Source organism: Hyperoodon ampullatus, assembly GCF_949752795.1.
Source record: "Hyperoodon ampullatus genome assembly, chromosome: 19".
Taxonomy (NCBI): Eukaryota; Metazoa; Chordata; class Mammalia; order Artiodactyla; family Ziphiidae; genus Hyperoodon; species Hyperoodon ampullatus.
The window spans coordinates 48,501,097-48,513,646 of NC_136932.1; the positions used below are offsets into that span (position 1 = coordinate 48,501,097).

A 12,550-nucleotide genomic window follows, 5' to 3' on the forward strand; every position below is an offset into this window, starting at 1 on the left:
CAGTAATCGCAGATAGATTGAGGAAACTCTAGTAAATCATATTAAGGACTAAGTCAGTTATTATAAATACGTAAATAAGTGTTTACACGTGTAAAGCTATAACAAAAAATATTATACAATGGTATGTTATGATTTAAATTTATGTAGAATATAAAAGAAAATTACATTTTAAAACTATAAAAGGATTTATATTTTTCACGTTTCTACATGAACTTGTATTGCTATTACTTATGTACTATAAAACCAACACAATTCTTTGAAATCTAGAGGGTTATTTCTTTCTTTTTTTTTCCCTTTTTGTCGTACGCGGGCCTCTCACTGCCGTGGCCCCTCCTGTTGCGGAGCACAGGCTCCAGACGCGCAGGCTCAGCGACCATGGCTCATGGGCCCAGCCGCTCCGCGGCACGTGGGATCCTCCCGGACCGGGGCACGAACCCGCGTCCCCTGCATCGGCAGGCGGACTCTCAACCACTGCGCCACCAGGGAAGCCCTAGAGGGTTATTTCTTAAAAAAAGATATTTCTAGCAATTTCAAAAATCCTCTAAAATGTCAAGCATATGACGAGAAACAAGATGCACTACACGGATTATCCATAATTCTTGATACCAAGTGGTAATTGGTTTAGATGGTGACAGTAGAGAACTAGAATTTTTTTATGAATCAGAAAGCAACATAGTTTGTATCTCCTCTGCAATCTTTGTGGTTATACAGTTTATTCCCTTAAGAACAATTAATTTTGGAGGTTCTGGTTTTAGGCAACATCACTGATTCTTCCAACTTGACATTGAATCTCTACTAAGGCACAGAACAGGTACTGAAAGCCACGTTCTCACATGTTAAAACCTATTAAGATGTACTATAATAAACACAGTATGATTCTGGCATAGGAATTGACCATGCAACAAAATAGTGAGTCCTGAAATAGATTCAAGCATATATGGGCATTTAATATTAGACAAAGGTGGAATTTCAATTTAGTGGAAAAAAGAGAGGAATTTTTTAAATAAATGGAATTGAATAACTGGAACAAAATAGAGTTGGACCCTTACATCACACCATGTACAAAACGAAATCCCAGATCTATAATTTTTTTCTGGAAGAAACTCAAAAACTATAAAGAAAAAGATATATTTCATTACATTCGGTGAAAAAATTTCACATCAAAGAGTATACCATGAACAGAATCAAATGACAAGTGACAGCTTGGGAAAAATAGCTGCAACACATAAAGATAATAGCTCCCAGAAATTCCTAAGAAAAAGGCAAACAATCCCACAGAAAAATGGGCCACTGATAAAAATGAGTAACAAAGGAAGCAATCCAAAAAGCCAGTAAACACACCCTTGCGAGTAGTCATGAAAATAAAAAATACAATAGTAGAAACGAGGTAGCATTTCTAACTGCTAAGAATGGAAAAAATTCACACACTTGGTGTGTTACCTTTGGATGGTGAGATTTTAGGTGGTTTCCCGTGGATTTCCTTATACTTTTCATTACGGTTTGAATCTGTTTTTACAATGAGCGCACTTTAATTATATAATAAAAAAGACAAAGCTAATTTTTATTTAAAAAGGAAATTAAAAAAATCAATTGTTGGGGAGTCTTGTTTAAATTAGCGTCTCCTGATGCTGCCTCTACAGCGTCACACTACATTCCCATAAGGAAACAGAAACATTGAAAACACGTCACATGGAAAGTTAGGTGACCGATGACCTCGTCCCAGAAACTGAAATTCTCACTAATTTTATGGCCTGTGGAGTTGGTTCGAAGAACATAATCAGTAGATCATGTATATCGTACTCTAGGATGGTCTGCCTGAGAATTTAGAGGGAGGTCATCCCCTACTCACTGCCTTATGGTTAAGAAACGCAAGATCTACACCACAGAGAAGACTGGATAGCTTTCCCTCCAGGGCGCAGGTGATAGTTTTTGCAGCAGCCATCCCTTGTCTTATAGAATCTCTCTTTTCTAGGTAGAAATTGTAATTTCTCACCAGAAAGCAAGCAGAGGTGCTGTAGAAAGGACTGAGAAAGGACGAGTCCTAGTAGGCGTGTATATCTGGAATTCAACCTTTTCTGTAAGAGCTGGGCCCTGGGGTGGGGAGGGACAGGGTGGGCCCCATCTTTGGCTGACAGAGCTGCAACAGGTGAAAGTCTGTGGGACACTGACAATTGTGAAAGAAGCAAACAAAATGCCGATGTAGATTTAAGAAGAGGATTCTACCAGCCAACAAGTGGAAAGAAAGTGAGTTCACGGCAGGGTGACTACTGTATCGTTTGTTACCCATGCTGGGACACTTTGAGAGTGAAAGGTTTCCTACTAATATTTACAACAGACCACAGTCAGAAACCAGGACTGTCCCAACCAAACTGAGAGGCCAAGCCCTGAGTCTGGTCAATGTCTTGGATAGGTATGAAGAAGAAAGACAAAGTATCGGACCTGCAACAACAAAAAATCCCACTGGTAAGTAGGGAAGATCAAAAGTGAGGATTTGAGTATACAGAAGAACAGATGCATGAAAATAACTTACTATGGCAGACAAAAAACAGAGATTCACCTTGCAAATTTACAAGCTGTCTCGAGAAAGAAAACAGAACGGAGTAAAAGCAGTATTAAAAAAAACAATTAATAGAAGGAAACTGTTCTAAGATGAAACAGAATTTAGTATTCCACTCCAAAAGTTTTCCTGAGTTCTAGGAAAAATAAATGAACGAGACCAACACTCAGAAACATCTTGGCAATTGGAAGGGAACTTTTATAATCTGTGCATGATATAATCTTTTACCCAGAAAAACTGATAGAATCAACAAATATGAATCAAGAAACGTTTCATTCTGGATACAGTTAAACCAACATAGGCCAATATTACTTCTCTATACCAACACTGACACATAGAAAATATAATAAAAACACAATAATAAAAGCACAGCAGCTACAGAAACAATAAAATATCTAGGCATTAACTATGACTTCATAAGACCTCTCTAAGTCTAAAAGTCAATAAAATGATTTAAATAAGCCTATTCAATACTCTTAAGATGATTTAATATTATAAAAATGTTAATCCTTTCAAATTAACCTATAAATTCAATGCAATCCTAATAAAAAGTATTGTTGAATTTAATGAACTCAATAAACACAGATTAAAATTTATATTACAGAATAAAGGTCTATGTATAGAATAATCAACCTCAATAAAGAAGAGTAGAGAAGATGGACTTATCCTACCATATACTAAAACATACTACAATAAACACTATGTGGCATTAGTATGAAAAGAGGCAGATACAAAAATGGAACAGAATAGAGCGCTCAGAAACAGAATACATATATATGTATGTGTGTATATATATATATATGAACTTCATACATAATAAAAGTGGCACCACAAATCAATAGAGAAAGAACAGATTATTTAGTATTTAGATGGTATTGAGAAAACTTGCTCACCATATAGAAGAAAGTGAAACTGGATTCCTAGAGAGAACCACATACATAGATGGATTCTGAATGGATTAAAGACCTAAATGTGAAAGGTAAAACTATATAGTTCATAGAAGAAAACATAGGATAGTACCTTTGTGACCTAGATACAAGGAAAGCCCTCTTAAATAAAATTCCAAGGCACAAAATATAAGGCAAAAAAAAAAAAAAAGAATCAAAGAATTGGATTATGTCAAAATTAAGGATTCTCTTCAACAAAGCACATTAGAAAGTTCATGAGAATGCTGACAGAATAGAATATATTTATAATATCTAAAGTGAATAAGAGATTAATGTCTAAAATAGTCAAGGAATTCCTGCTAATCAACAAGAAAATGATACCAATTACAGTAGAAAAATGGATAAAAGATATGAACAGGCAGTTTATAGGAAACCCCAAAAAGCAAACAAGGATTTAATGAGATGCTCAAATTCAATGGTAATCAGAGAAATAGGAAGTAAAACAACAATGAGATATCATTATACTTACTAGTCTGGCAATTTAGGTACCTGGATGATACTGCTAAGGATGTGGGCACATAGTAACCTCTACATACAAACTGGTGATGTGCAAACTGGCAGACATTCTGGAGAGGAGCCTGGCACTACTTACGCCAATTAGGTCTACATATACCCAATGACCCAGCCACCTTTCCCCTGATGGATACCCCAAGGACATTCTCCTAGAGGAATACGATTTCTTTGTCTATGCATATATAATTTTTTTTACATTAAAATGGTTCAATCAGAAGGTATGGAAATGGGTAAGAGGGATAAAAAGAAATACCTGAGTGATTGAATGAAATGAGAAGGGGCCCTGCACAGATCAGTGATGACAGGTACCATGGTCTCATGAGGACCGCTGAGTCAGCACCGCACACCTTGGCAAGTGCTGGCGGTGGGTCGTGATGGGTGAGGGAGGTGGTCTCATAAAGGCTGGCCAAGCTTTTAAATTATAAGATAGAAAAAGTCCTTTAAGCAGTTAAGCTGAGGGAAACAACTCAGTTAACTGCAAGAGACAAAAACCAGACTGCTTCAGACATGTCTCTGATTCTAAATACCAGAAGACAAAATAGCTTCAGAGTTTTGAGGATAAAATAATTTTGAGTTCACGCAGTGCAGTAAGTTTTCCATGTGTGGAGGCAACGGAAAACATTCTTATGATATGCATAGTTGCAAAAAATATACCATCGTGAACATTTCTTGAATCAAAGAAAACATTCAACTCATCTTTAAGAACATAAAAGTAAGGCCTTATCCTTATATATAAAATATTAAATTACCTTTTGTAGAAAGAGGACAATCCTTACGAGCATCCGGGCACGGAGCTCTTCCAAGGTAAACAATGTTTGGGGTGTTCGAATGAAAATTTTGGTCTTCCCATAAGCTACATCATCCTGAAAGCCACAATGTTTAATCAGTTTCTTGACAGCCTCTTTGTCTGAAGGGAGGTCATGGTTGGGCCAGGTGAATTCAGAGATCATTTTGTACCTGGATGAAAAAAAGAACAGGGCACGGATTAAGGGAGAAAAACCATGTGGTATCAATAGATGCAGAAAAGCTATCCAATAAAATGCAAGATGCTTCATAGAAAGAAAGAAAAAAAACTTCTTAGCAAACTAGGAATAGGGATGATTTCATTAGCCTGATAAAAGTCATAGAAAAAGGCTTCAATAAAATACAACACTCACTAAACAAGGATTAGAAGGGTATTCCTTAATTTAATAAAAGCTGTTTGCCAAAAACTTGCAGCAAATATTATTTGTAATGTGGCAACCTTGGAAGCATTGTCTTTACAAACAGAAACAAGAAAGGGATGCCTCTATCATGGGTTTTTGAACTGGTAAATGACTGGGGAAGGAACAAAACATCACTTATGAACAATATGACTCGCTTCAAAGGACATCAAGCAGATCTTCAGATAAACTATCATCACTGAAAGAAAACTAAGCACAGTTCTGCACATAAGGTCAATACACAGATCATTTGCAATTCTACATACAAGCAGCCAACAGTTCCTCAATACGTGGCCCTCTCATAGGTTAGTGTACTACACACCAGCTTCTTCGTGAGGGTGACCGTGAGCAAGACTGTCTCAGCCTTTTGTAGCCTAGTCTCACGAGCGACATCCCATCACTTTTGACATATTTCATTTTGCTAGAAGCAGTTCACTAGGGCCAGCCCACACTCACAGGAAGGGGATTACACAGGCATGAATACCAGTAGGTGGGGATCACTGGGACCAGCTTAGAAGGCTGCCTACTGCAGTGCTTTTCCTCCACCCTTGGTGCAAAGTTGTTTAATACACGTAGTCAAATTTAGTAATGTTTTTCACATACTGCATCTGAATTTTAAGTCATAGTGAGAAAGGCTTTCCTCACATTCAGGTTACAGAGTAATTCACCTATGGGTTCTTCTAGTACTTATATGTTTTCATATTTTACATTTAGATCTCTGATCCATTTGGAGTTTATTTTGATATGGATCCATATGATACAGATCCAACTTTTGACAAAAGGCTATTTCCGATATTATTTACTAAAATGTCTGTCTTTCTCCCTCTGATTTAATATGCCATTTTATCATATGCTAAATTTTCACATGCACTTCAGTTCATTTCTGGGCTTTCTGGTCTGTTTCATTGCTTTGTCTGGGCCTCTGCCCGATCAGTACTGCAAATTTTTAATTATAGATGTTATAAGTACATTTTAATACCTGGTGGTCTTTTCTCCTTCTTTTCCTTTTTAAAGGTATTTCTAGATATTCCCATGTGTTCAATTTTCTATATGAACTTTAGAATCAATTTGCATAGTTCCAGGGAAAAACAATCACAAAACAAATGAATCCTTTCTGGTATTTTTATTGGGTTCCCATGTTAAATTCATTAAATTTAGCTATGATGTTGAGTTGTCCTATCCAAGAACAAGGGATATCATTCCATTAGTTCAAGTCTACTTTCGTGCCTTTCAGGAGTCTTCATGTTTTCCTCCTAGGGCTTTACACATTTCTGGTTAAGATACTATGTATCTAAGGGGCATCTGATCCCTTCTTGATGTCGCTCTCTTTTCCTCATTTCCATCTTAGCTTCCACAACAGCACACTCTCCCTAGCTTCCTTCTGTCTCTCTGGATATCTCTTCTCAATCTCATTTTCCGGCAACTCCTCATTACTGGACCCCCAAATGTTGGAGTGCCCCAGAGCTCATATCAGGCCCTCTTCTCTCTATGTACAACCTCCCCCATCGCTTCATCTATTCCACCCACTTTATTTTTCAACTCATGCATTTATTATCCCAAGCCCAGTTCTCAGTTCTGAGCTTCAGACTCACATATCCAATGCCTATACAGACCTAACGGTATCTTAAGTTCCTCTTTCAGTCCTTCCTATCTCAATGTCCTCAGTTACTAAAGCCAGAACCCTGGGAGTCATATTTGATCCCTTCTCTTCTCTATCATTCCTTCTCATCCATCATCCAGTCTATTGACTCCACCTCCAAAATATATTTAAAAGTCAACTATTCTCAGCTTTACTGCTACAATCCTAACATAAGCCACCATCAAGTTTACTACAACAGACTCCTAACCTGTTTTCCATTTCCTCTTCTATCCACTCTGCATATTTAGCAGCCAGAATAGTATTCCAAAGAGCCTCACATCACTTTTATCTTTTACTGCTCTCCTTTCATTATTCTCCTCCAGTGGCCTTGGCCTTCTTTAGGGTCCTGTAATGTGGTGGCCTCTTTCTTGCTTTGGAGACTTTGCATATGCTGTTCCCATTGCCTGGAATGCTTTTTAATCTACTCTTTGAAAGGCTGAGACTCCTCATAGTCTTCTTTTGATTTTCCTTCATCAACCATCAACCCTCACCCCCATTATTCCTCTCTAGGGCAGCCAGATGGGTTTCTTTTCCTCACACCATTCATCACAGTTTGTAATCATATTGATTGGTGTGTCTGTCTGTTGAATGTCAGTCTATGGGTACCACGAAGGCAGGAATTTTGTTTTGTTCCCCACTATATGCCATGTGCCTATGGTGCTGTCCACCATACAATGAGGAACGAGATATCTACTGAATGAAAGAATGGAAGAAAATACATTTAAAAGTCTAGTCACTTGCCAGATAGAGACAGAAACAGAAACCAAAGAGTTCTGATATGAAGAGAAAGGTAATGTTAAGCAACGTCACGTGAAAAAAGGAAATAAAATCTAAAAACTTCCAAATTCATTACATAACTATCGATAGAATAAGAGTCAACAGGGAGTAATGGTATTTGTTTAAAGTTTTAGGCATGTTGCAAAAACTAGAAGCAATCCTCCTGCCGCACTGCTCAGCTAACACATCAGGGTTAACAGTGCCCTTCTTTTCTTCCTGACGGTCAAGGGCATGCCCCAAGTTCTTCAGCAAACCAGCATCCTGAACCTGCAAATTAAAAAGCTAAATTCATCTGCTTTCTGACAACTAGTTTTACCTCCCTGAAAAACTTTAGCAGCTTTTAAGGTTATCGGTACATTTAAAATCCTTCTCTTTTTCAATAAAAGAATGAAAATGAAAGTGACAAGTAGAAATTTAGGTTCAAAGCTAGCTTACAAAAAAATCTGCAGAATCTAAAAGCACAAACTCATTGCAGAAAATATTACTTTTTCTCCCACCAAGACTGAAAACATTCATCCAATGTCCTACACACCTTCCATCCTACCCCATGTCCCACTGTTAATTAGTTCAATCAGTATGACATTAAAATTAAATGTCAATTTTTCAATGTGAACAAACTCATTTTATGTAAAGTGGCAGATAAACACAGCCTGCAGAGGAGGGATAGACCATCTTCCCAGATGCACATCCCACCATCTCACCCAGCACTCTTCCTAGATGACTCTAGTAGAGAGGACCTAATCTCGACTTAGATAGTCATCAACTGGAGAGGCTTCAGTCTTTCCACAATTCTGTCTTTTAAAGGGCAAGTTTGACACTTTTATTGTGATTATTAATATGCTTCAATTTTCTCAACTTCTCATTTAATGTTTTCTATTAGTTGTGCTTTCTCTTTGTTGCTTTTTACCCTATTTTCTCTTGGGCAGACTGAGTTTTCTTTATGCCATTTTATTCCTTCCTCTGATAAAGCCGCACATTCAGTTGTGAGGCGGTGCACTGTTAAAGACGATAGGTTTAGGAGCCAACTGCCTGAGTTCAGACACGGCTACACCACTACTTGGCTCCGTGACCTGAGGCAAGTTCCTTAACCTTTGTGTGTCTGGGTTTCCTCATCTGCATAAAATGGGGGTAACACACACTCCTCATCTGGCTGTCAGCTTTAGGGACAGACTACATGCAGACTGTTTAAAACAGTGCCGGGTACATATGGTGTGAGCACTTCACAATGTCAGCACTATTATTATTATCATTCTGAAAAATTAAATATGTAAAAATTTATTTATGTAAAAATACATACTTTTTCCTGTCTAGTTAATTAACATCTATATTCTTCCCATAAGGAGTACAAAAGTCTTTACTTCTCTATATTTCTCACTACTATTTTAATTTTTGTTGCAAATGACTACTACAGACTTCTTTTTCCCCCTTACAATCAATACTTGTTCAGATTTCACAAAAAGTTGTACCTACTTATTTGTTCAATGTTGCTTTTTTGCATGCCATATTTTCCTCCTGCATTTATTCTCCTTTTTTGCTAAGTATATCCTCTAGAGATTTTTCAGAGGGTCTATGACCCTCTCAGAATAGTAAACTTTCTGAGCCTATATATGTCAGAACACGTTTTTATTTTGCCCACACTCTTGAATGATAACTTGGCATGGAATAAAATTCTAAGCATAAACTTCATTCCCCTTCACTATGAAGATACTGCTCGTTTGTCTGTTTACACTGACTGTTGCTAATGAGAAGTCTGATGTCAGTATGAGTCTCATTCCCTCATAGGTAGTTTGCCTTTCTTCTTGGGAGCTCTAAGCATTTTTATTTATGTCTAACATTCTGAAAGTGAACATAATGTCCTTAAGTTTCATTAAAAAACTTCATATGTTTTACACTCAGTGTATTCTTTCATTCTGACCCCTAGACTCTTCTTTCCTCCTGGAGCTCCAGTTAGATGGCTTTTGGCCCTCCTGGATCAACCTTATATGCGGCTTGACCTTTCTTTAGTACTTCCCATCTCTTTTTCTTTGTGATGAGGTCTGGAAGAAGTCTTCAGCTTGATCTTCTAGCTCACTAAGTTGTTTAAAAGAAGTTAAGAAAAAAATTTTTCTAATTGTGGTAAACTTTATGTACAGTAAAATGCACACATTGAAGAACACGAATCAGTAAGTTTGAAAAATGTGTACACCCATGGAACTGACATGCCAATCGAGATACAGATCATCTCCATAATCTCAAAGAGTTCCCCCACTGCCCTTCCCCCCCACTTCCAGTCAACCCCCAACCCAGAGCAAAGCACTGCTCTGATTTCTATCTGTTCTTAAACTTCATGTAAATGGCAGCATCAAGAAATTACTCTTTGGCAACTCCTTTTCAGCATGTTTTATTCATCCATGTTGTTGCTGTATTAGCCGTTCATTCTCTTTAATGCTGATTAGTAACCATTGTATGATTACACTACAAATTGCTGACTCCTTCTATTGATGGACAATTCACTCTCTCATTGTGCTTGATCTGGTTTTCATTTTCTAAATCTCTAATTAGTTCTTTTTAATAACTACCTGTTCTTGTTTCTAACTTTGTACTCCTATTTTAGGACCATAATTCTCTCCTTTACCTCTTGGAGAATATGAAATAGGTTTATTCTAATGTCTTTCACTCCTTGCTCTGGTCCCTTGGGGGTGAGGTTTTTTATTTGTTGAGCTTATTGTCTCTTTTTCACTGGTCTGGCCTTTCTCAGATGTTTGACTGTTATCTCGTCTCCTTTCCCAGAGTCCTTCTATGTACGTGTACATCTTGGCCTTTGTTGGCCTCTTGTTAGGTGGCTACTTTTGCTTCCTGAGTCTTGGCCAATATACCTATGATGTCTCCGTTACAGTTGCTGAGGTGGTTACTTGCACTGGCCATTAACCTCCCGGTGCGGCAGCTGGGTAAACTCCAGCACAGTAGCTGAAATGCTTCCTGAATGTCAGCTCAAGCCTCACAAGGCAGTCTTTCCTTAAAACTCTGACTTTGGCTTACTTCTGGGTCTTCATGTCTGCTTCATATTGTATTTAGGAGTGATTCACATCTTTAAGGTTCACTGAGAATCCCCCTTTTGATTCCATAGTGTGGCTATGCATTAACGTGGCTTTAAATACACATATTTTATATTATTGGGGGATGTTCTGGAGTGGGAATGGGAGATTTAAGCTTGTACTCCTAAGACCATCATATTTGAAATTCATAGGTTCTTTTTAATCTTTTCTATTTTTACATGAGTATTAGAAAACAGAATCCAATCCTTAGGGCATGTCTTTCATGCCAAAAAACACACCAAACATCTTGAGTTGAAAGTAAAATAGGTGCATAAAGAGATTAAGAGTGAGGATATGCACTTGCAAAAGTCCTTGTCCCCTTCAAATCAAGCTTGCTTATTCTCTTATTTCAACTTCTTTCCATGGCTTCTATTATCATGGTGTCATGATAATATATTTTTAGTTAGATAAATATATATTTTAGGTAAATATACTTTTAGTTCAGTCCCATCCTATAGTTACCCATTCCCACCCTGTTCATTCTAATACTTAACTTCTGCTGATCTTATATACGTGACAACACAAAAATCAATACTACAATTGAGTAACTGCTAGAATTCTGAGTAATGACAAGGGACTAACAATCTTCCTATTAATATAATTTGACACTGTTTGAAGTCAAGACTCAGAATGAACACATCTCTACTCATGACAACACTCCTACTCTACAGCCTCAATTTAAAAAAACCCAAATTTAAAGAACAGTATGATTTCGATAAGGAAAATGATCAGTTTTGAGCAAAACCTTTTGATCAATATAAAACTTTCAATTTTCTAGGCTATTCTGCTATAAAGTTTTATTCATTCCAAGAATCTCCAATTAGTGTAAATCCCTTTCACTTCTTCACACAAGTAGCTGAACACTGGTGGAGAACAACAGACAGTGCTCGGTGGTGTCACTGTACACTTATAACCTCAAATGTCAAGTGGGCGCTCAGATCTTCCTAGCAGCAAAACTACCATACACACCTATGCTTTTCCACTCTCCAAAATGAGTATTTTCATTTCTCCTCCAACCTCCTACGCCACATCTCCTAATCTTCACTCTCAGCTCATGACCTTGCCTCATACTTTATTGAGGAAATGGAAGCAATCAGATAGGAACATCTTCATCTTTGCCATCAGCCAAGCTTCGAGGCTTCCTGCATCTGTATTCATATTCTCTGCCTTTCATCCTGTTGCTAAGGGTGAAGCCTCCGTTCCCATTTAAAGCTGACAAACCTTCCACTTGTGCTTGGGATTTCATTCCTTGCCTTCTCAAGGATGTTATTATTACAATTATCTCCCTCCCTCCTGTGTCGCTGGTTTCTCCCTCTGTTCTGAATCATCCCCACCTGCATAGAAACATTTTCTAGTATCTCCTTGACCTCACATTCCACTCTGGCTGCTGCTTCTATTTTTCTCTGCTCTCATTCATAGTACACATTCTTGAGTTGTCCAGAGACATCCAACTTCTCACTTCACTTCCCCATCCTGCTCAAATGGGGCTCTGTCCAGCCTTTTCTCCTTTGACTTCTATGTTGCCTTGTCTAATGGTTAAGCTTCTGTTTTTATCTTACTTGATGGCACAGCAACATTTAATATGATAACTGTACTTTTCTTCTTGAAATGCCATCTTCTCTTGGCTTCTGTGACATAACCCTCTTCTGATATTTCTTCTATCTTCTTGGTTGCTTCTTCTCTTCTCTTTGCTCGTTCTTTCATGTCAGACCACAAACCTAAATGTTGGCATGGGCCTCCTCCTCTTTTCTATCCAGTTCCAAGACTTTATATACAATCTGTATACCAATAACTCCAAAGTTTCTATTTCCAGCCTGGACTCTTCCCAGAACTCCAGATTT

At 37.7% G+C, this 12,550-nt stretch overlaps 1 protein-coding gene across 1 annotated transcript in view; it reads right to left on the reverse strand.

The window, feature by feature from the left end:
* The window catches only part of MYO1D (myosin ID), a gene marked incomplete at its 3' end in the record, with an annotated part of 342,027 nt that overhangs the window by 182,348 nt on the left and 147,129 nt on the right, over positions 1-12,550 (reverse strand). Inside the window, exon 16 of the mRNA XM_079726329.1 lies at positions 4,767-4,974. Coding sequence (XP_079582455.1) covers positions 4,767-4,974 — 208 coding nt within the window. The remainder of the gene's footprint in view (positions 1-4,766; positions 4,975-12,550) is intronic.